General features: G+C 37.9%; 1 protein-coding gene across 2 annotated transcripts in view; it reads right to left on the bottom strand.

The window, feature by feature from the left end:
* TEX10 (testis expressed 10) overlaps positions 1-24,742 on the bottom strand; it is a 43,942-nt gene that overhangs the window by 14,259 nt on the left and 4,941 nt on the right. For both annotated transcript variants that reach the window (XM_065908405.1, XM_065908404.1), the window contains exons 3-11: positions 23,637-24,349; positions 23,014-23,257; positions 19,539-19,651; positions 13,204-13,442; positions 12,353-12,488; positions 10,790-10,965; positions 8,548-8,725; positions 4,436-4,542; positions 2,994-3,127 (exon numbers count right to left, since the gene is read on the bottom strand). In XM_065908405.1, coding sequence (XP_065764477.1) covers positions 2,994-3,127; positions 4,436-4,542; positions 8,548-8,725; positions 10,790-10,965; positions 12,353-12,488; positions 13,204-13,442; positions 19,539-19,651; positions 23,014-23,257; positions 23,637-24,349 — 2,040 coding nt within the window. The remainder of the gene's footprint in view (positions 1-2,993; positions 3,128-4,435; positions 4,543-8,547; positions 8,726-10,789; positions 10,966-12,352; positions 12,489-13,203; positions 13,443-19,538; positions 19,652-23,013; positions 23,258-23,636; positions 24,350-24,742) is intronic.

The raw sequence follows: 24,742 nt of genomic DNA on the forward strand, positions 1-24,742 counted from the left end.
TCAAAAACAAAGAAAAATGCTCTATTTCTTAAACTAGAGTAATGTTTTATTATTATTCTTCAGAATTTAGTTAAAAAGTAGTCTTTTCAAACCATTCAAAATTTTATAAATGGCAATTAAAATTAACCTTAAAACCTTGCACTGGCTCTGGAAAAGACACTTCCATTTGGGAATGATATCTCTGTCCAAAGATTCCTTTTCCCTTTTAACTACTATTTCCATCATTAATGGCAAGATCATACAATTCTTCCTTCAGTGTTTGGAAGAAATGATCATGAAGATACTAAATGAAAACTGCAAGGTCCAAATCAGAGTATGTTGTGTCTATAAAAGGAGAAGCCAAAAGAATATATATATAATCATTTGTGAAGACACAGAAGTTATCCAAAAGAATACATTTAGAAACTAAGGAAGGGACATGGCTGGCTGGCAGACAGAGACTGGACGGACACTTTTACTGTTATCCTTCTGTTCTTCTACACTGTCCTGTGGGACTTTCCTAGTGGTCCAGTGGTCCAGAATATGCCACCCAGTAGGGGATACAGGTTCAATCCCTGGTCTGGGGAGGTTCCACAGGGCAGCTAAGCCTGTGTGCCAGAACTAACGAAGCCCTCGAGCCCATGCTCTGCAACAAGAGGAGCCACCGCAGAGAGGGGCCCGCGTCCCACAGCTGAAGAGCAGCCCCAGATAGTAATCCCCACTTGCTGCAACTGGAGAAAGCCTGTACATGGTGAAGACCTCATACTGCCGTATATACATAAGTAAATTCTTAAATGTGTTAAGTAGGTAAGTAAATAAAGTATACTTTGTGAAGAAAATCTACTCAGAAAAAAAAAGGTCCGATTTAAAAAAAAACCACTTCAGACTAAGCAGATAGAACAAACAAAGCAAACCCACACCATTAACTAGTAACTTTTTCAAATGAAATAATAATAAATCAATTTTTACACTAAGGCTGTCAAACTACATATATTTCAAATAATTTCATATGAAAAGGCCAACTTAAAGGCAAATTTTTATCCAAAATAGAACTGGAATCTTCATTTAACTTCAAGAACTAACAAAGAAACTTTCAGATTTTTCCTAATTTATGTCTTAACATTTCAAAGACAGCATCCTTGAAGTTTAATACATGTTCTTGCCAATGTACACTCAGAAATATAACCAATCACATTTTCATGACATCTGTGTCTTTACACAGATGACGTGATTCAGAAAAATTAAAATTGTCAGAGAGAGATTATTGGAGTTGTTCAAGTTATCAAACTAGACACTTAACAAGTCTCTGTCTGGAATCTGGGGCCCACTGATCAATCCCCATACCACGCTTTCCCCAATCCATGCATGAGGTAGTTTAAAAACATCAGAAACAAGCTTACAGAACACTTACTGACACTAAACCCAACCCTTCAAATCCAGCAGTGTGCAAGGCTTCACTCTCTGCATGTACTATGGATTAAGATAAAATGCCAGATATTAAATATGCAGGTTGGTTACCCAACTCCTTAGTTTTCACTGTTTAAAATCCACTATTTTTTGAAAGCTGATATATGAACATAGCTAGGCACTAGGTGATACAGAGAACAAAGTGTCCCTGGCATGACCCAAGTATTGTGATCACAGTCAAACAAAACCATGAGAGAAATGTGTTAAATGTCTACAAAAGGTGTAGCCCTAAGATACAGGAAGAATGTAAAGAGTATTCTGGAAAAGAATGAAAGAAGTCGTCAATAGATCAGCTGAATAAAATCAATTGGTACAGCAATAAAACAGATTCAGGTTCTAGAGACGACCCTGTTGAGAACACTTACAAAGGTTATCTTTTGTTTGGAAAGGCTATGGCCGAGCAATTACGAGTTACAAGGAAAGAAGATACAGTCAGTGCCCCAACCAAAACCTTACGAATCATTAAAAAAAAAAAAAAAAAAAAAAAAGCTAGCACAGAACACAACCTCCGAATGTGCAAGAAAGGTTCCAACCAACATTATTTGGAATGACACAACTACAATTCTACTGGGCAAGTACCTTTCAATGCAAGGAAAGAAACTGAAGAAATAAATAAAAGAAATTAACTAATATATAAATATCTTACTCAAATCCTTAGTATCAGTATTTATGATGCTTTACATATTTATATATTTGTAACATAAAACAATTCTGACTATTAGCGTAAAAGATCAGCCCTACAATTTCAATTTAAAACACGATTAACAGCTAACCTAGACTTGTAGTTTTAATTTGAATTTCACTATAAATAGTACTGAAACTTAAGATATTAAGATGTACCATGCTTGTAAGTTTATTAAATGCTTTAAGATTTACCATAACATTTGTGAAGGTTTGTCTGAAAACTGAACTACTTACCAAATAGTGAATATATTAAGTTATTTAAACTGTTTTTTAAAGTTTTAAATATGTTTGTAAAAGGGATAAAATATAATTAAAGTCTCCTTTTAAAATGATTCCCTAAACTTACTATATTTATCTAAAAAGATTTGTTAAGTTGAACTTTAAAATTTAAGGGAAATTTGGGGTTTAAAATGTAACTTTGATAAACTACATACTAATTCTTTAAAACCAAAGGAACTTCCAAATAATTTTTTCTGTTTAGAAAAAACCATCTTCAAGGATACAAAATCCTACTTAACTCTTATTCATCCTTCAATATCTACATAAAATTCTTCCTTTTCCATGAAGCCTTTCCTCTTTTTCCTTTTACCCTATATGAGGCAAAAAGAAAATAAATGTGTCTCTATCATTCAAACTGCTAATTTATTCTATTCTAGTGGCATAACTTTTATGAACACTCTTCTTTCAGGAATCCACATCGCCTATCCAAGGGTCAGACGCACTTTCAGAACAGGGACTGTGCTTTATACTGCTCTCACCCTCTAGAAACATCTTACACAAGGCAACGCTAGCACACAGTAACTATTGGCGGTGGATGAACTGAATTCTAACAATCTTCCATGCCTTTCCAAATGGACCGTTACCTCTGTTACGTCCCAGTGGTGCGAAAACTGATCCAAGTCAGTGAGGTAAAGTAGCACGGGAGAAAGCTGCGTCTGGATGACATGGGGCACTCCTCGAAGGCTCTGGAGCCAAGTCAGCTCCTCTTTTGAAAACCCTAATTTGAGTATAAAGAAATCCAATTTAAAATAAATCACAAAGCAAGTAACATTCTTAAGTAATTTTTAAAAAATAGACATGTATCTTCAAGTTAAATTCTTCAAGCTAACTGCTTTCTCTGAATTTCTGTACTTTATGTATTATTTTAAAAAACAAAATGCCAGCAATGTAGTAAAATTCATATAATTATGTACACAGAGATGTGACCTGAATCAAACGTGTAATATATCAAGAAACAATATTATATCCCTTAAACTGAGGGCTTTGCCACCTTTATACTTAAATAAATGTGAAAGACATAATCATTCTAATTAATGTCAGGTTTAAAAAAGCAAATGAACAAGAAAAACAATATGCTCCTTCATACATATACCAAACTCTGTTTTCTTACATAATAGCCTTTCAAGTGTCTTCAAACTATTCCATCCCCCCTAAGTCTGTTTCTTCAACAATTGCTGTGCACTTCCTTCTACCTGTTCCATATAATAAGATTTCTAATTCTCTTACCACCTCTATTACACCTAGTCTGACCTATACAAACAACTTGCCCAAGTCCCTCCTGAAAGACAGCTCTTAGAATGATCAGAATACAAGCACAGTGTGGTCTGACCCTAGCTACCTGCTTTGATGTTTTCAGATCACTGTACTTCCATGAACATGCCCTAAAGAGCCATCATCTAGTTTGGAAGCCATATCACACTCCTGGCTGATTCCTAATGAGTTTCCTAAAACCACTCAACCCTTTGACAGGTACTACTAATTAAAACATAAAGCCCTCACATCCATCTCAAACGCATACATCCAAGACTGTCAAACAAACATGTACAAGTCTACTTGCTTCTTTTATATAATATTTATCTTGCTACATTCAGCTCCTTATCAGAACCTTTCAAGCTATTTTTGGATTCTGACTTAACATATTTCAATAAGTCTCTTAATTTTAAGTCTTCAGAAAATTTCAAACACTGTCATCTTTATCATCCAGTTACAAAACAAAACTACCGAAGACAGTATGATCATTTAAAACAACAGTAATAATACTTACTAATCTAACACATCAAGACTCATTTTACTAATTTTTCTCTGACATCAATGGAAAGCAAAATATGGCTAATTAAAATGTGATGTTTTTCCTAACACACCGAACATGTTAAACATGCTTAAAATGGATATTCTGTTCACCATCTTATTAAACTATGCAGTGAGGTCCAAAACTTAGACCCAAACAGGTAAGACAGTAAATTTCAGGAGAATTTTCACACTAGGTTCTTTTCCTTTCCTTAACTTGGTGGATCAGGGCAGTTACCTGTAAGTGTTGAAAATAAGAAGCTGAAATAGTCCTCATTACTGATGTTTAACTGAACACTTCCATTCCATTCTTTCACTGAAGACTTCCATCCAGAAAATGATGATCTACAATAAACAATGGAGACCTAGTACCAGAAGTGACCAACTTGAAGACTCAGGAATAAAGCACAGAATATATGACTATTCTTTATGGAATACAAGTATAATTTAAGAGCTCAGTCAAAAATCCGTAGCATGTATCATCTTTACATGTAAGGGGGTTCAAGTATCGTAATATGGAAAACATAACTTCTAACATATATTTATGTAAAGTTTCCTTGAAAAGCATAACCAGCCGACTTATATGGTACAACTGGAAAATTTTTCCACACCACTCCAAACTCAGATTCAAGGAGCCAAGATGAAGTTCTGCTTTTCAGCAGTAGGTTCAGCTGCTATGTATTTACTACCTCATCTTTATTAAAAAAAAAAAAGTCTTACCTTGCTTATATAAATGAGCTAAGTTTAAACAAGCTCCTGCTTCCTACCTAAACAAAAGCATCTTAACTAAGTAAAGAATACTTCAATTTAAAGCCACTCTGCAATAACTATGCACTCCTATACTTTGCAAAGCTTTATAACTAGTCTACTTCACAATATTGCAGCTAAAGTATTGGTAGTGGACTTAAGGGAATAGCTAAACATAAAGAAGCTTCTCGTTAAATGAAGATTATCTGGTTCCTGCTATGAGATCAGTTTCCAGTGATACCTTTAAAAACTCTCCTCAAGGTAAGACTAAGAAGGAATACAGCAAATGTCAGCCATGAATACAGCAAAAAAAGAAAAAGCTGAGAATAATCAGATCCAAAAAGCTATGTTGTTGGATAGCTTTTTGTGACAATTTTTTATCACAGAAATCTGAATAAATGTCAAGACAAAATTAGGAGTTTCTAATTCAATGAGAAGCACTTAAGTTTTGTGTTTGTTTTTTTTAACCACTGAAATAACTGTATTTATTAACATTCTTAAAAGCTGGGGAGTTAAAAATAATGGAAACATTCTTCTGAATCACTCCCACTTAAAGGACTTCTCTTTGCTTAAAGGGCTATGGAGAGAATATCACAAGCTAAGAGGTTATAAAAAGTCAGCGATGCTCAATGGAAATGAGTACAAAATGGGTGATTAGAAAAGAAGCCAATATCCTCTTGAACCCAGTGAACACTGTGCTGTCCAGTGGCTAAAAAGAGTAGCAAATCCATTTAAAAATCTAGTTTGGACAAAAGACAAGCAATGTATCACACTGTCCTTAAAACTACAATGACCACATATACTGGCCACACCAGAACCCTTCTGAGACTAGAAGGGATGCTCTATCAATTATGCTTGGACAACAGAAGCAAACCAGACCTGCTCCTGGCAGGCCAGCTCACATATTCACCCTGCTTCAAAACCAGGCTGAATCTCTCAGTAACTTCTCCCTTCTCTGGTATTTTTATCTAACAGCGTAGACTACGTTTCCACATGCATGTCTCATGTTCCCCAAACCAGCTGTAAATGAACTAGGGGCAGAGAGGGGAAGAAGAGTAACGGTCAGCAGAACAGCACAGGTAGATGGAGAGGAAAAACTCAAAAAAGCTCTAAGCGAATGGTGAAAAAGGCAGGAACAGCAATTCTAAGTAGAGTTTTTAAGACAAACTAAACACCAACAGCTCCAAGTTGACGGGTTTTTCACACACTGAACAAGCGGAGATGGTCTGGTGGTGACCGGCTCTCCGATGAACTTCCCCTGCTGGAGACAACAGTGTCAGAAGGCTAACACCCAGAGTGAACTAGACCGCAGAGCCCAATTAATATAGCAGATGAGAATCAGAAATTATTGAAGGAATATTTCAGGAAAAGGAGCCTGCCAACAGTGCTTGGCACAGACGGAGCTGAGGAGCGGGACGCCTCAGGCGAACGGTGCAGGTGGGGGACAGTGAGAAAGCTAGCTGGTTTACCGTCACCATCAAGGACGGAGGGGAAAACCAAAGACGTGAAATAACCCAGGTGACGTCTAAGGAACGGTGTTCCTTAGAAGAACATCATTCCTTAAGAATAACCGAACATTATTCTTCAATTCTAAATCTAGGAAAAGTGATGCAATGATAATACCACTGGCCTGGGAAAGTTGAAAAGGCCCCATTTGGTTTTAATTTTTAAAGAGATTAGTTTGAATAGGGACAATACATTTACAGAAAGGGAAATCTACTAAGACTGTGCAAATGCTAAGAGGCAAAGTTTAACTTAGTACATTTTTAACTACATGACAATTTGCTTTTGATGACTATAAACTTCTATTACCATTACTTGTAAATTAGTATTTTCTCAGTACTCGCCACAAACCCACAAAAAAAGGTAAAAAAAGACTTGTGAAAAAATCCTTGACCAAAGTTACTGAGCATAAGTCAATCATAACTGATGCCAATAAAGATACTAAATACAAGTTCTAAACAGAATTAATTTTAAAAGGTGTTCAAAGGTCGCTTTTAAATGAATGTTAAAACAGATCCACCACTAGCTCTATCATGGGAAAAGAGTGCCCTCTACTGGAAGTTAACAGACATGAAACCACTTAAGTTAAACTGTATTTCTTAAAGACCTGGTATTTAGTACTGAACTAGACAAAGAGGGGTTTCACATATAGACAACATATTGCAAACAGCTCTCTTTTGCTAAAAGGAAAAAGTAATTATCAGTTACGAAGCACACTTTGGGTGACAACATTCAAACATACGTCCTATCCTGGTATGAAGAGACTGGCAAAGAAAGCTATAGAAAATCTATTAATAAAGTGAGCTACTCCTGTTTAATTGGGACAGAGGATCTGCACAAGAAGCCACAAAGAAGCTAGTTTTTAAGTTTTTCAGCTACAGCCTAGATTTAACTCCTGCCTAAAACTGTATCAGACCCTGGCCTTGAGCCACAATCAGTAACAAATGGCTGAATGTGAAAGTACTATGCCTGATACAAACATTAAATTTTAAAGGGTACTTTGAACACTAGCAACATTAAACACTATTCATTTTAAGACCTTTGAGAGTAAAACAGTTCAGTCACACTCTGGAAAGTAGTTCCTTGAAAAATTAAACAGAAAATTAACATATGATCCAGCAATTCTACTTCTGGGTATACAGCCAAAGAATTTTAGGATTCAAACAGGTGTCTGCACACCAATGTTTATAGCTGCATTATTTGTAACAGCCAAAAGGCAGAACAACCAAGTATCCATTAACAGATGAATATATGAAAATCATGAAGACAAAATAGTGGTAAACAAGGGCTGGGAGAAGGGGAAATAATCAGTACAGAGTTTCAGTCTGCAACGATGACAGTGCTGGAGATGAATAGTGGGAGCAGTCGCACAACAGTGTGAATGTACTTAATGCCCCAAACAATTCTCACTGTATACCTAAAACTGGTTAAAATGGGAAGTTTTAGGTTACGTATATTTTGCCACACACACACCCACCCACCCACAGATATTTTAATGATTCCCTGTCTGAGTTCGCAAGCTTTTATTTCACCACCTACATTGAACTGAGCTCCCTTCCAAAAAGAAAGACCTGTATTACAATTTCATAACACCAGAAGTTTTAAAACACAGCACTCTCATCCGCCACTGAATCCTTACTATGGCTACACACTTCTGATAATCTTAACCCTTGTTTCAATGCACCTACACAAATCACTGTATGTTTCTACCTGATGGTTCAGCGGTAAAGAATCCACCTGTGGTGTAGCAGAACAAGATTCAATCCCTGGGTCAGGAGGATCCCCTGGAAAAAGAAACAGCAACCCACTCCAGTATCCTTGCCTGGAAAATCCCATGGGCAGAGGCGCCTGGTGGACTACAGCCCATGGACTTAGTGACTGCAACCATGACAATGCAAACCGCTAAGCAAACCACCTGGAACAGTCTTGCCCCAGTGACCTTCCTCTTACCCAGTATCATCAACAGTTTTAACTGCTGTTTTAAGAGCAAATGAAGGGAGGGGCGGCATTTTAAAAAGTCAGTTCATAAACTGCCAGTGACAGGGGAAGGGTGAGGGAGAAGATTATACACTTGAAATACAGCTCACTTCAGCATGCTACCTCATGTGCAGTATCCCGATAAGCATGGCAGCCAAATTTGCACTGAGTCTTCCCATAATACAGCAGCGGCTTAACCGAGAAAGCAAGTCCGCAGGCAGACTGGGTAGAAAATACACGAGCTGGACCAAAAGCTGCTGAGATTCTGCTGGGAGAACCACCACTGTGCCTTCTTGTGGATCTAGTGAGGTAGGAAGACAAGTTAAATTTTAAAAGATATGCAAACAAGAAGTAATAAAGCAGACTGATCATTTTCACTGTGCTATGTTGAATTCTAACATATCAACTACATGGAAAAAAAACATATATGTATGGCTTAAGGTACTGCCTAGAGTAAGACTAAATACAATCATTATTTAAAGATAACATTTAACACTCGATTTCATAACATTCAAATGTGTTATTTGAAATAAAAACTGATGGAGTTAAAGGTATTAGAAACAAAGCAAAACAGTAAAAAAATAAGCACTTCTGCCAAACAGGGACAATTATAATATCAACCTAATCCAGCCCCATCACTTCATGGCAAATAAATGGGGAAACACTGGAAACAGTGGCTGACTTTATTTTTCTGGGCTCCAAATCACTGCAGATGGTGACTGCAGCCATGAAATTAAAAGATGCTTACTCCTTGAAAGGAAAGTTATCACCAACCTACACAGCATATTAAAAAGCAGAGACATTACTTTGCCAACAAAGGTCCGTCTAGTGAAGGCTATGGTTTTTCCAGTGGTCATGTATGGATGTGAGAGTTGGACTGTGAAGAAAGCTGAATGCAAGAACAATTGATGCTTTTGAACTGTGGTGTTGGAGAAGAGTCTTGAGAGCCCCTTGAACTGCAAGGAGATCCAACCAGTCCACCCTAAAGGAGATCAGTCCTGGGTGTTCATTGGACGGACTGATGCTGAAGCTGAAGCTCCAATACTTTGGCCACCTCATGCAATGAGTTGACTCATCTGAAAAGACCCTGATGCTGGGAAAGATTGAGGGCAGGAGCAGAAGGATGAGATGCTTGGATGGCATCACCGACTCGATGGACATGAGTTTGAGTAAGCTCCGGGAGTTGGTGATGGACAGGGAGGCCTGGCGTGCTGCGGTTCATGGGGTCACAAAGAATCGGACACAACTGCGCAACTAAACTGAACTGAGTTTATTTATTTATTTTTCATTTATTTTTATTAGTTGTAGGCTAATTACTTTACAATATTGTAGTAGGTTTTGTCATACATTGACATGAACTGAATTTAAAACCAAAGACTTATTTGAGTATACACACACTCCTACATATAAGCAATACTGAAAAATACAGATTTTAAAGTACCACACACAAGGTAGACACAAACCAACGTTTGTCACTTAATAAATGGGTAAATATAAAGTGGTGTATATTCAACAGTGGAATGTTACTCAGCATTAAAAAGAAATACAGTACTCGTATACGCTACAACATGAATGAATCCTAAGAACAGCATGCCAAGTGACGGAAGCCAGACTGAGAAGATCCACATCACACAATGTCATCTGTGAGAAATGACCAAAACAGGCAAATACAGAGACAGAAATGGTGGGCAGTGGCTGCCAGGGGCTGAGGAAGAAGAAATGAGGCAACAGGGGCGGACTACTAACGGCAGAGTTTCTTTTTGCGGTGACAAAAATATTCTGGAATAAGATAATAGCGACTATTGCACAATCTTGGGAATATGATAAAAATTAATGAATTGCACAGTGTAAAATGGCCAATTTTATGGTATATGAATTGTGTCCTAATAATAAATACTAATTATACATATGTATATATATCAGTGTATTTTTATTGATATTTTTGCTTAAAGAATGAAAAGGTTTTAGGGATGAGTAAAACATTAATATACGAAAGCCATATAAGATCTCAATAATGATTAAATAAGTAAAATTTGACATCAAAGTTTCAAAAGAATTCTGTAAAAATACCTGATCAGTTTTGAATTTGTGCAGTTTTGAATTTGTGCAGTTTTGAATTAATTTCGTGGCTTAAAAGACAATTTAAGATCTGAAGAAACATCTACAACCTTTAATCTTCTAAAACTATTGTATTAAGTAATACTATTAAAAATGAATTTACTGTTTGATATTTTGTTCATTTTACCATGGTACAATTAATGTATAATTTGAAGGAAAAGTAAAACCTAAAGATCTCCCCTTTGAAACATCGTTCTTAAGTCGGGGTCGACCGATTCTTACTTACACAGGTAAACAAAACTCTTACCATAGATTCGGAGAGCAGTAACTTGTAAACTTTTGAGTAGCTCTTTATTTGCTCGGGCTGCAGCAGTATGGATAATGTCAATAAGCTGTGTTGAAAGCTCAGGATTTCGGGAGCCGAGATGCGCAAGCTGCAGTGGTAAACCAGCCAACCAACGTGATAACACTTTACTACGGTATCTAAGGCCATCAAAGAAAAGGGAAATACACCACATTTATTTAAACATCTGAGAGCCTATAAGATGGCTGGCATACTATATTCAGCTATAGTATTCTCTAAGTTTTTACCCACTGTATCTTAAAAGTTTATGTAGTTTGGGGCACTATGTACGTTGTAATTTTATCTTAAAGGACACAGGCTCTACTTAGCTTGTGAACTATTTACACTAATTTGTAATGACTATTTCACTATATTAAGTCATTGATGCATTCAGTATAGGGTGCCCCCACATTAAGTGGCTTCAAACTTGGGTTATTTCCGTTCTTGCACATACTTGCTCACTCTCTAATGTCTCATCTTGGACAGGGCAATTGCTTTTGCTGTCCCCCAAGAGTTCAGTGATTCACACATGACCTTTGGAGTCTAACAGACTTGAACTTAAGTCTCAGTCTGGCTACCCTTTAACAGCATGACACTCACCAACTTATTTAACCTAAGCTTCCTTCTATAAGGCAGAAACCAACAGTACCTACATAAAAGTATGAGAATTACTGAAAAATTAAGAAAAGCACCTGACTCACAGTAAAGACTCGAATGTGTTCTAATAACTACCTATGTATGCTGAGGTACCCCAAATCTAGTTATCTTTCACCCAATCATCTCTTCCAGACTATCCCAAGTAAACCTCAAGCTCACCACATCTAAGACTGATTCCTGAGTTCTACTCTTCGTGTTGTCTGCGTCACCAGACAGCACCAAACCAAGCCAGGCACTTTTGCTCTTTAAGCAAATTTAAAAATTTATTGAAACATTTTTGACACCCAGTATTATGTTAGTTTCAGGTATGTATCACATAATAATCTGACCTCTGTACACACTGCAAATGGTCACCACAAGCCTAGTAACCACCTGTCCTAATAAAAGTTACTGGTCATATTTTTTATGCTGTATATTATATTCCCGCGGCTTATTTACTTTATAACTAAGTTTGTACCTTTTAATCTCCTTCACCTATTATACACCTCTCCTCTCCTACTGCCCTCATTCTTATACCATATGTCCCAATATGTCACTAAGGGCCAGAGGTTAAACCTCCATAATTTTTATGGGAAGCAAAACAAAAATCTGAGGCTGCTACAGGTGGTTCCAATAATTGTCCTTTAGCTGTTAAGCAGACAAGTGGAAATATATGCTCAAAGAGACTTTTACCTTCTCAGTTATGTGTATAAAGGTTACTGGAACTATTATGTATGCCTTTTTATTAAAAAAAAATTTTTTTTTAATGAAACCAAAAAGGATAAAAAGAAGAATTTCTCCAAAGATTCAATGACCCTATCATCTTATTTCTACAGATTACAAAGTAACCTGGTAAGAAAAAGGAAAGCAAAATAACAAAGGGAGCTGTACCGGATTCTGTAAGATCTCAGTTCTTCTTTTTGATAGATTTTACTGAAAAACTTCAGTAACAAAGTCCGAACTGGAAGGAGAAGGCCTCTCTGCTGATACAATGTATAAACTGCCTTTATGAGAGAATCTGTAGCCTCTAAAAAACAAGAGAAAACAACCGCATGTGAGTCAAAATGTTTCTTCACCAGCACCACAATTCTTCTAAAAAGCACAGAAGCACCTTGTTCCTATGAGGAAGCAGATTTTAGCCACAAACTGAGGACTACCATCAAAATCCTACATCAATGGCCTAATAAAAAAGTCAAACCAATCGGAGATTACAGTACAAATTTTCCTAAGAGACAACAAACCTAGGAAAGGACAACAAATTCCACAATACTAGAAAGGTGGATAAGCCAGGAACCAAACAGCAGAGTTCTGCTTGAATGAAAAGAATTAGTAAGTCGCACTAAAAACTGACTTAATGCAACATAGCTTCAAGTTACAAGAAAGGTAAAGAGATAAGGATCCACCAATTTCTAGCCAAATTAGATCAGAAAAGAGTATTTCTTCATCCTTAGGCTCAGTGTCATTTCCTCTTAATAAAACTTACCTCCTTTCACTCCAACTATGTAATCTAGTAGAAAACCTACCTATCAGCTTCAGAGTGGACCTACCCACCAAAAAGGGGGTGTTCTCAGCCATCAGGGTTCAAGCAGACATTCCTTCATGATTATGCTGGCTACCTTTTATGGCTCGAACGTAAATGACTATGAAATGTTTGACAGGTATGAACTCAAAGTTAGATGCTCAACATTAACAGTATGCGTAAGAGCCCCTCTCTTAGGTAAGGACAGAGCAGTGACACCCACCTCTGTTTGACTGTATCTGCATTAACCTCCAGGAGACGCCAAGCAATCTGTTCAGCTGCTTACTGTTTAGCCTAGACCCATCTTCAAGGGCTTCTGTTACAAATTTCCTTATCCTTTCTATCCAACTGGAATCCTTCTGCAAAGTTGAGGCATTTGCCAGGGAGACCATGATATCAGACAGTGTTAAATTCAGTAAAAGGTGATCTACATTATTCGAGAGAATCGTGCAATGCTTGATGCTAAAAACAAAGACACACATAACTGTTAAGTGTTGTATCTACCATGCCTGCTTCACTTAAACACTTAACTATTCCTCCCAGAATGAACTGTCAAGAAGGTAAGTATATTAAAGCGACTGTAAGCAAACCATTCATTACAGAATCAGAGTTGTTAAGGCATAAATTAAGAATGCAAGCTGCTCAGTTCATTACCCAAGTTGCTATTCACACAAGAACTACAGGCCCTTGAAACATGGCGTGGTAATCCTAGATGTACTACAGGGATAAGAACACTTGAAAACTTCAACACACTTGAAGATTTTCGTTAAGCAGATATTTATATTAGGATGAAACTCACGACAGACCTTGATTCTGCTTCTAACTAATTTTGACTTAACAGAATCACTAATTTCTCCTGGCCACAATTTCCTTATGTGTGAAACAGGAGACTGGTCTAAATAAGCCTGATTCTGAAACAATTTAATTTTATGACTCACAAATTAAAATCACTTTTTCTAACAGGTTATCTTAACAAAAACAAAATTTGCAACTCAGGATATAAACCACTAGATATATAAACACTATATAAACACAGTGCAGATTTCAGGCTACACTGCATTCAACAGCAGAGCCTATTTATTTTCATGTTCAGAAACATGTAAAGTTGATTAAACTAAAAAAATACCTGAAACTAACTTATTTTAAAAGAAAGTTAACCCTGGATTAGGCATGAGAAAGGACACAGTCGTAAGGAACCACAAATACAAGGGGAGGGAAATTTTTAATATTTGGTGTTATTAGGGTATCAAATGTAGGGTTAGGAATGACAAATGGGACCAGATCACAAAGAGTTGAAAACTAAGGACACTAAAATCAATTCTGCAAGCACAGGAGTAACATAGTTGAAAAGTTCTTTCATTTCTGCTGATGAAAAAGAAAAAATCAGTTACAAGACTCTAAACAAAGTAGTAGTTGTACGTCTACTTGAGCAATACAGGCAAGACGTGACAAGCTCAAGAAACAATGCTGGTACAGACTAGGAGAAAGGGGGATGTATAGCAAGAATAAAAGTTAGCTGGATTTGAAGTCTGCTTAAATGCATACATGTATGTGAGCTTTTAGCTGAGCTGGTAAAGAATCCGCCTGCAATGCTGGAGACCCCAGTTCGATTCCTGGGTGGGGAAGATCCCCTGGAGAAGGGATAGGCCACCCACTTCAGTATTCTTGGGTTTCCCTGGTGCCTCAGTTGGTAAAGAATACGGCCGCAATGTGGGAGCCCTGGGTTCCATCCCTGGGTTGGGAAGATGCCCTGGAGAAGGGCATGGCAACTCCAGTATTCTTGCCTGGAGATTCCCCATGGACAGAGGAGCCTGGTGGCCTATAGTCATGGGGTCTCAGAGAGCCGGGACCTGGCTGAGCGAGTGCGTAAGCACAGCACAGCCCAGCAAAAACTGGGAATTCTATCACGGGGAGAGAATGAATGAAAACTGGACAGATGAGAAGCGATCTACACTACAAACCCAAAACTACTGGTAGGTTCTTTGCCCAACTGCTCAGTGCCCCAAACCAAGGCACGTTTTATACTAACCAGACCACACAAAAACTCAACTGCATCATTTCTTCACCACAGGGAGAGCTTCTGAAGATCTACTTACCTATTACTGTCTGGAAGGTGTCAACAGACATTCAAAAGTTGGGAGAATTCACCCCGCTCCTCCAAGAATTTACACAGAATTTTAAAGTCTAAATACACTGACCACCATTTCTATGAGGGAGACAGGAAACTGGGGAAACTCATTTTCAGCAATGATAGAGGAGGAAATTAGAACTGATTCCCTTCCTGAAAATAACTTTAAAAGCTGGATGAAATAGTTTTTAACAACTCAAAAGCATTCAAGAGGTAACAAGATGATGAACAATTGCTGGGTCCCCAAAATAAAGCAAGATCACAGTACTCAGGTTCCAAGGGCTGCTGCCAATTCCACCGAAAAGGCTGGAAAATGGAACTAACCTTTCAGAGGCCTCACAGTGAAAAGTCAAACTCCAGAGCCAGACAAACATGGGGACTCTGGTATATTATCCCTACTTCAAGCTGAACCCGTAAGGGCTCCCTGCCAGAGTAAGGGTGAACTGGAAGTAAAAAGAGCTCTTACATAAAACAATCCCAGTTATGCATCATCTCAGTAGTTAATGCAACAATTTTTCCCAACTAGATCTATAGATTCAACACAATTCCAATCAAAACCCCAGCCAGTTACTTTATAGTTATCAACAAAATGATTTCTGAAGTTTACACACAAAGGCAAACACTAGACTACCCAACACAAGACTGAAGCGGAACAATGTTGGAGGACTCACACCACTCGATTTCAAGGCTTACTGTACTACAGTAATCAAGACAGCACGGAACTGGTGAACGAACAGACAAACATAGGTCAGTGGAAGAGCCCCAAGACAGGCCTACAAGTACAGTCAACTGATGATTTCAGACAAAGGAGCAGAAGCAATCCAAAAGAGAAACAAGAGTCTTTTCCGCAAACAGTGCTGGAATAACTGGACAGAAACTCTAGAACTGAAAAATAAAACAAATTCAACAAATGTATGTTTGAATGAGACAAAGAGAAAAAAAAAATTCAGTAAGTGGGTCTTATATACAATCAATTAGTCTTTAAAGGGAAGGAGAAAAATGGCATTAATTTTTTTTTTAAAGACGAGAATTTTTCAGATGTGTTTAGACACTTCACTCAAAATCTCGGATTTAAGAAACTCACTGAATTCCAAGGAAAATCAATAAAAATGAAAACCACACCTGGATACATCATTGTCAAACTGCAGAAAATAAAAGAAAGGAGCAAAGTCTTACGGGGGAGGTGGGGAGGGAAGTAACTTTTATAAAGTAGTAACAGTTGAGACTCATAGCTGACTTCCTAACAGCAGTGGGAACCAACAGAGCGAAGCGTTGCAGTCAGTACGGTCAGGACGCTCAGACAAGAAAACTGCCACGCTCAAGCACTGTGCTCTGTTAAAACAGTCCTTGGAAATAAAGGAGAACACGTATATTCTCCTTCCTTTTATATATATATATATATATATATATATGTATGTATGTATTTGTGTGTGTGTGTGTAAACCCTCTAGCAGCTTCTAAATAAGCCTAATGAAGAGAGATGAAAAAAATGAAGAGCAAAAAAATAGAATATACAGATAAAACTCAGATGGTGGATACAAGTTCTCCAAAAATATTAATTTTTGCTTGAAAGTTCAAATTTTATCTCTAGCACAGACACTATTTTCCTGAAACTGATAGGTTTATTTTTTTCATTTCTGAGAAAATGTCTACAAATACCCAAGTCTGAATAAACACAGTTATTCAACTTAAAATCATGTCCATCGCAGAAAATACAAACAGAATGACAAGTGCATTTCCTCGAGAAAACCATCACTCTTTGGTATGCAGCCAAAACACTTCAGGCACACTTCCCATTTCAGCACACAGAATATTAAAAATACGTGTTTTCAAGGATTGTGACTTAATAAGATTAGTAATTTTTTACTTAATTAAGAGCAATTTTAAGTGAAACTGGCATGTTCTTTTAAATTGTGAATGCATAGTGGTGAAGAATACTGTTAGCCCTCCATACCGTCCTGCATCCACATATTCAACCAACTGCAGATGGTGTATCATGTGTATGGATTGTGGTTTTCTGAATCCATAGATGCAGAATGCATATTTGGAGGGCAACTTGCTTCTGGGACAGTGAAAATACCACATATGACACCATGTCTTTACACAAAACTCAGACTGTACAATAAGAAGAGTGACCCCTCACATAAACCAAGGACTCCAGTATAAATGATGTGTCACTCAAGTTTGTATTTTACAACAGATACACAACTCTGGTGTGGGACGCTGACGTGAGGGAGGCTGTGCATCCATGGGGGCAGCAGTACGGTGTATGAGGGCTCCATACTTTCTGTTCAATTTTACTACGAATCTAAAATTGCTCTAAAAAATAAACTCCATTTAAAAAAAAAAGGAATGAAATGCTAGTAGTGCCACAACATGAATAAACCTTAAAGATATCATGCTAAGTGAAGTTAAGCCAGACACAAAACAATATTTTAAGTTTCTACTGATATGTGGTACCAGAAGAGTCAAATTAACAAAGGGGAAAAGTGCAATAGTGGTTCCCAGTACCTGGAGGGAGAAGAGCATAGGAAGCTGTTATTTAATGTGTACTGAGTTTCAGACTGGTAACATGAAAAATGTGAATGTACTTAATGCCAATGATCAGTACATTTTAAAAATCGTTAAAATGCTAAACTTTATGCTATGGACATTTTACCACAATGAAAATAATATCTTTTGTAACTCCACAGTTCAACCCAAGATTAACACAATCTAGACATCAGGTCAAAATTGAAGACCACTGGCCACATTGGGTCCTCTAACTTTAGTTTGTGAATTTAGTAGAGAGCCTCCAAAGGCTATCTGCGAAATACTCAACTCGCTTTCTTGTGGAAGGTCAAGAGCAGCCTTGGAAATGGGTAGCCATTTCCTTCTCCAGCAGATCTTACCAACCCAGGGATGGAAATCTGTCCCTGCACTGGCAGGAGGGCTCTCCACCACTGAGCCACCTGGAAGCAAAGAGGTACCCGAGACCAGAAAGCTGGAGCAGGAAAATGCGGCACTTTCTGTTTGCTTCCTAGTCCTATTTTTTGCTTCCTTTTGCCACCAGTGCAACCCAACCACTCTTCAGGCCAGCAGCAGTTCATTCTAGCAACCAGAGTTGGTTCCAGTCTGTATCTTCCTGACACAGAACCAGTATCACCGTGCCCCTAGAACACCAGCGCCAGCCAGCAGAACCCTCTTCGCTGAGCCCTGTACCCCTACCCCACTGGGCCCCTCTCCTGATCCCAAAGACATTAGTCCCAGCCGAGTGCAAACCCCTTCCTGGAGGCCTGAGTGTGGGCTGCAGCCTCTCCTTCCAGCCACTTGCCCTCTTCCCTTTGCTCTCCGGTCAGGAGGCAGTGGTGGCTTCCAGCCGGTCTACCAAGCGACAAGACCTGGCTGTTCCCTTTTGTCTTTCCACTATTAAGTGGAAATGCCTAGCTTCCATTTTCCATTAAGCTAGGAAATACCTAGTTTAATACCTAGTTAACCGCCAGTTGTATTAAATTCTCTGTGAAAATCACTGGTATGATTTCCATCTCATGACTAGAGTCTGACACACATTTTTATCAATTTTAAGATTTTGTATTGATTTTTGCAATTTATGAATCACTTAAGAGATCAAAGAATATACCTTAGGAGATCTAATTATCTGTCATAATACTTTACTTACAGTGAGAGACCAAAAAACTTCAGTGAATGAAGTTTATCTGCCTACAACATACTTACCACTTCTGAGCATATCCTCTGAACTCTGCCCAAAGAGCCTCACTGATTCTCCAAGTAGTTTCTTCCTTTTGATAAGTTTAAGAACCTTCTGACAGACTTTAAAATCTGTTCAAGCGTTTGCTCATTTGGGGAATTGCACCTTGAGTATCTGTATCTGCTTGTCAAATTTTATTGGGTAATTTGTTTTTACGTTTATCTGCTCTTACTTCAGGTAAACATTTCAAATAACTTCCAGGCTTACACTTTTCCAGTGAAACTTCACCCATAATTTGTTCTTTCCACTTATTTTAAAAAAGATAACTGCTTTCCTCCAATTATCCCTCTTCCATCAGGATACTGATAATAGTTACATTACGCTTCCTTGTGTAAATAAATGAGAGCAGAAACTAGTGATGCTATGCTCTCAAAGATTCAGTAATTACACAGTGCCTCTCACAAACTATCCACTCTCAGCAAATTTTTATTAAATTCTTAGCTATACAATTTGATAGCTGACACTCATTTAGCACAAAACATTCACTTCACAGATTAAAAATAAAAATAAAAGCTAAGTAAAACTGGAAGTCCGGGGCTTAAAGTGACTTGTTTAAGATCAGATACTACAGCTTTTATCTTTACTTCACAGTCTAGATAACAACAACTTGCAGTGTACAAAGTTCAGTGTAAGACTGTTTTCTGAAAATGTCAGGTTAAACAGTGGAAGAGAATGGCAATACCTTTTATTTGTCTCTTTCCTTTTTTGCTTGGTTATTTCCTTTAAGGCATATGGAAAATTACTCATAAAATGGTGCTTGAAATCAATAAGGTAATTCTTTCGAAGCCATGACTCCTAGTAAAATAAGCACAGATTAGAAAATCTATAAGAAACAATAACTTAAAATAGCAAATAAGACTTTAAGCAAAAACTTAACAACTTGTCAATATTCACTTACAAATTTACCCTTATAACACACCTTTTGCTAATGATATAATATGTAAATAAATCTTAAAATCTGAATAAACTGTTAGGCCATCCAATTTTCACCCACAGTTCTTTTTGGTGCTTTCATTTTTACATGCATTTCATCTACTTAAAAGGAGAAAAAAGGGAGAAAGTAAGATTTAATAAAATTCTGAATTCGAACTACTAGTATTTATAAAATATACAAGAAAATCTTCTACCTAGTGTTCCATTTAAGAGTAACTATATTCTCTAGAAATTCTATTGCTCATTAAAGGCATTTAACACCTTCACAAATCAATGTGTTTGTCTAAATTCTTCAGCAGTATTCCTCAATGTATCATGTTCTCCTACCTGAAACACTGATTCCCTACTATCCAGAGGACCAATCATTCCAGTCTGCCAGTGGCTGAGGGGTTGCTTGGGATATGGGACATGAGACGCTACAATAGCTAGCTCCAGCTCTAGCAAAACTGGAGGCCAAACTCAGACCATAAATCAACAGCTAGCTATTGCAGCACATCTCCTTAGTTACCTTCACTGGGTTCTCCTCTTTTTCTTGACCTAAAAATGTGTCCTTGACAACTCTTCCTGGACTTCTACTAGGCATCTTAAACTTAACATGAACAAACTGAACTCTCCTATGGGCAGTCACACCATCATTTGGACCACAGTACAGGCATCACCCCTGCTCCTCTTTTCGTAACCATATACACCAGCATTCCTGCTGGTTTCACCAGAATCCAGCTGCTTCTCATCACTTCAACCACCAGCTGCCGTTCAACTCCAAGCCACCATCACCTCTCACTTAAGACTGCTGTGTCAGGCTCCCAAAGGTCCTCATGCTTTTCCTCTTGCCCCCCTAAACTTAACTCTCTACACGGCAGCCAGGGTGATCTTTTAAAACACAAATCCTACTTCACAATATTACAGGAAAGGATAAAGGAGATAATGTATATAAAGGAAGGACAGGTCATCCATGGGATCAATGATCTCAGTGGGGTCCCAGTTTTGCTAGAGTTGGAGAATGAGGGCATGGGGGTTTGTAACTGTTTTATTTGTAAATCTGACATATTAAAGTTAAACAAACATAATTTAGATCATGCCACTCCTCTGCTCAAAACCCTCCAATGTCTTTTCACCACACTCAGGTTAAAATTCTAAGTCTTTACCACAGACCACAAGGTACCACATGATGTGGCTACTGTCCGTCATGTCCCCCCTCATCACCCACCATTCTCCCAGGACCTCACTTGCACATGCCTTGCTGCCATTCCTCAAGTATGTCCAATCTGTTCTTGCTGTTCCCTGTGCCTAGAAGGGTCTTCCTACAGGTCTTCACAAGACTTGCTCCTTCTCTTCATTCACTGACATGCAAATATTAAGAAGGCATTTCCTGACCACCTAGCTAACAGGTCCCTCCCCACACACTGTTTCATTACATCTTCTCTCTTACCCACTTTCATCTTTCTTCCTAATGATGACATGATGGACATCAGCTATTTGTTTGCCATCTCTCAACCCCACCAGGAGCTAAGTGTTTGCCTTGTCAGTCATGTTTATCTCTGTATTCCCAGAGCCTAGACAGAACCTAACTCACTGCAAAGCAGCGCTATTCAAAAGACCCTTCTGCAGGGACAGAGCCATTTTGTTCTTGTATCTGTGCTGTCCAACACAGTAGCCACTGCCACCTGAAGCTACTAAGCATCTAAAATGTGACTACTGTTTACTGAGGAACTGAATTTTAACTAAACAGCCAAATTTATAGATGCTCAATTAACCTTTGCATCTAACTCTTTCTCACAAATTCTGATCTTCATGGTAAAAACGAAACAATAAGGAAACATTTAGACTGAACGTAGCAAGCATTAAAAGACAAAGCTAGGACACAACAAAATCTCTATAGTGTATAAAATTATACTACTGACCTAAAGTTAATAATACAGGACTCCAAAAACTGAAGTTAATTAAAAAGTTAACATTACATTGTATTTTAAAACACTGTGTGTTTTAAAAATATTAAATACAGTATACTTTAAATTAAGGATCCTAAGGATACAAAGAGTGTATTACAAATAAACCACCTCAGTCAGGATCTGAGTACTCAACCACTGAAAATAAGATTTAATGTTAACTTGAGATTTCTTTCCAGAGATGAAAGATTTCAAATTCCTAAAAAGCTTTTTAAAAAAATATACTTGGGCAAAAATGAAACTTCTCAATTATGCAGCAAATACAAACACACTATATGCGTTTAACAAAACTTAAAAAGTAAGCAGTCAGTTACCCTAAGGTTGCACCCTAATACAGATGCCAATTTATCAACAGAAAACCTACACATTTTGAGAGAAAAGAGCTACAATTCAGCCTGTGGTGCACAATTAGAATTTAAGACCAAGAAATGCCATTTCATTCCTCCTAAAGTTTGAACTTTGACCACTCAATACTTTAAGTACTAAGCTATAACTAAGGTGAATGAGAAAGTGGAACTGACAGCAGGAATGGTAATGAAAAATAAACTAACAGACATTTTAATGTAATCTGGTGTAACATACATATTTATACTCTGTCTGTAAAGTAATAGATTTACCTTATTCAGTTATTATAGTTCAAATCTGCCGTGGTAAATTAGAGAACTCTGCCAATGGATGCTTTTAAATACTATTTCAGTTTGAATTTGCACCATACCTGCAACTGCAGCTTACCTACAGTAAAGGTTAACTTTAAGAAATATTTTCCAATTTATATCCTTTATCAAGAAAAAAACAAAAAAGCATACACCAAGCAAATTTACATATAGTTTATTCCCTGAAACATAGTAGTTTAAAAACTCAGGGTTAGACATGAGATCTTCAGTTTCGTCCATTTCTTGGCATAAAGTCTGTCACGTGGCCCAAACTGGAAGAGACTACTTAATAACCAACTTTTTAAATCATCTAAGAGGTCTCCAGACACTAGAATGTTCCTACATAATCAATCGGCCATAAATAATACAACGTAACAATATTATATAGCTAATAAAAAGAGAAATCAAGCACCTTATTATACATTTCACTTAAAAATTAAAACACACAGATAATAAACTCATAGAGTTATTTTAATTTGCAGTTTTGAGCAAATGTTAGAAGTTTATAGTTAAATCTTGGGAATTTTTCAGAAAATGCATAACCAGTTAGTAGTAATACACTGATTTCTAATCTGTCCAGTTATGACAAAAGGCATTACTCAGAAAATAACCCAGTAGTTCTCACCAATTTATGAGTTTCATCATGCTGTTTAGAGAGTTTCCACAAAAGGGAAATAATATTAAGAACTTGCTGCATAACCTGCAGAGGTTCTCGTTCTATACCATTTCCAACAGAAGCCGCTAGTTGTGGAGGCACAGCTTCAATCCAGCACTCAATTAGCAATGGAATTATTATCTCAATAAATCCTTTCAAGTTTTCAGTAGACGATAGGCCTTCATCCACAGTGCCTAGTCCTCCAACCAGGTATCTAGTAAGGAAAGGTAAGAATGAAAAATTTTTAATTAAAATATATTACTCCTTGCTTAAATCTTAAATATATTAAGTACCAGCAAAATGAAGCACCATGAATTGATAATTACATTGATCAACACTAGCAAGAAACACAGAATTCTAAGATGACAAAGCCAAAAGACTATCAATTTTTAGTTTCCATTAGGCTTTGCTAGAAATGAGTAAATTAATATACTTTGCAATGACTCCTCCCATCAGTAAATAAAATCAAATTAGAGTAACTACATGAGACTATGGAGGACAACTACATGTCCCCACCACATAGCCATCAACGGTCAGCAGTTATAATTCAACACAGGAAAACTGAGTGTGGACATAACTGAAATCCTTCTTACCGTAGCCTGAACTGTGAACTGACATTTGGCTGTGAACCCCCATTTTCATAAACCTGGATGTGCTGCTGGTCGCTGGCATGTTCCTTCCAGTTGATAAAAATGGAGTTGCTAGTGGCATGGGGATTTTCTTTTTGTTCCTGGAGTCCTTCACTTTCTCTCAACCTACTGGATCCATCTGTCAGGGCCTGAAGGAATTTACTGAGGCTCACTAAGACTTTCAGCCTCCACTGCTGAGAAGTGAGTCTCCGATTAGGGTTTACAGAAAGTATCCAGGACTGGGATCTGTGTCTATTTACCAGCCCTCTGGACGGCCGCTGATGAGAAATAAGCTCTACAAAATTCTTAAGCAGTATGCTGCTGCGGTCAGTGAGCAGGGCGGGGTACTGCTCCAGCAGGACGTCCAGAACTCTGAGCGCGTCCTCCTGGACCCCCTCGGCGATGTGCGTCATGGCGCTGGAGAGGTGCGCACTTACCAAGGGGAAGAGCGGGGAGATTTGCTCAGCTCGTATGTGGGGGGCCAGGGAGCGCAGGAGCTGGACTGCTGCCGACCGGACGGCAGCGTCTTTGTCTGTGAACACAGCAGCCACTTCACTGAGTATGTGTGAGAGGTGTGCGTCAAGCATGTATGGGTGCTGAGACAAAAGGTCTCTAAGTCCAAGAAGAGCGCTTTGCTTAACCCCAGCATTGTAGTGATGCATCTGTGACAGCAAATCCTGCAAAGCGAAAACGCAGGTTTTAGGTGCACATACACACACACATCACATCATTTTCAAATAACAGTGCTAACTGAAACCATGCTAATAAACTGACACCTCAGTGGGTGTCCAGGGCTGCTTCAGAAGGTATTGTTCAAGTGTCACTTTGAGAAGAATGTAGCTTTTGTTAAGATCAGAAACAGTTTCAGCTTTAACATAGCTTTGGCTTCATAAAAGCATTATATAACTTTCGGTCAGTATTTTCTCGTTTTGAAATTACACAGGATTAGGCACACTGTCGTTTAAACTGACAGCAATCATCATCACCACTTAAAGACCTCCTATGTACCATATACATATTTACACCATTTTCTGCCTATTTTAAGTGGTCTTTCAGGGTGTCTGTGTATT

This window comes from Muntiacus reevesi, chromosome 17, assembly GCF_963930625.1.
Source record: "Muntiacus reevesi chromosome 17, mMunRee1.1, whole genome shotgun sequence".
NCBI lineage: Eukaryota > Metazoa > Chordata > Mammalia > Artiodactyla > Cervidae > Muntiacus > Muntiacus reevesi.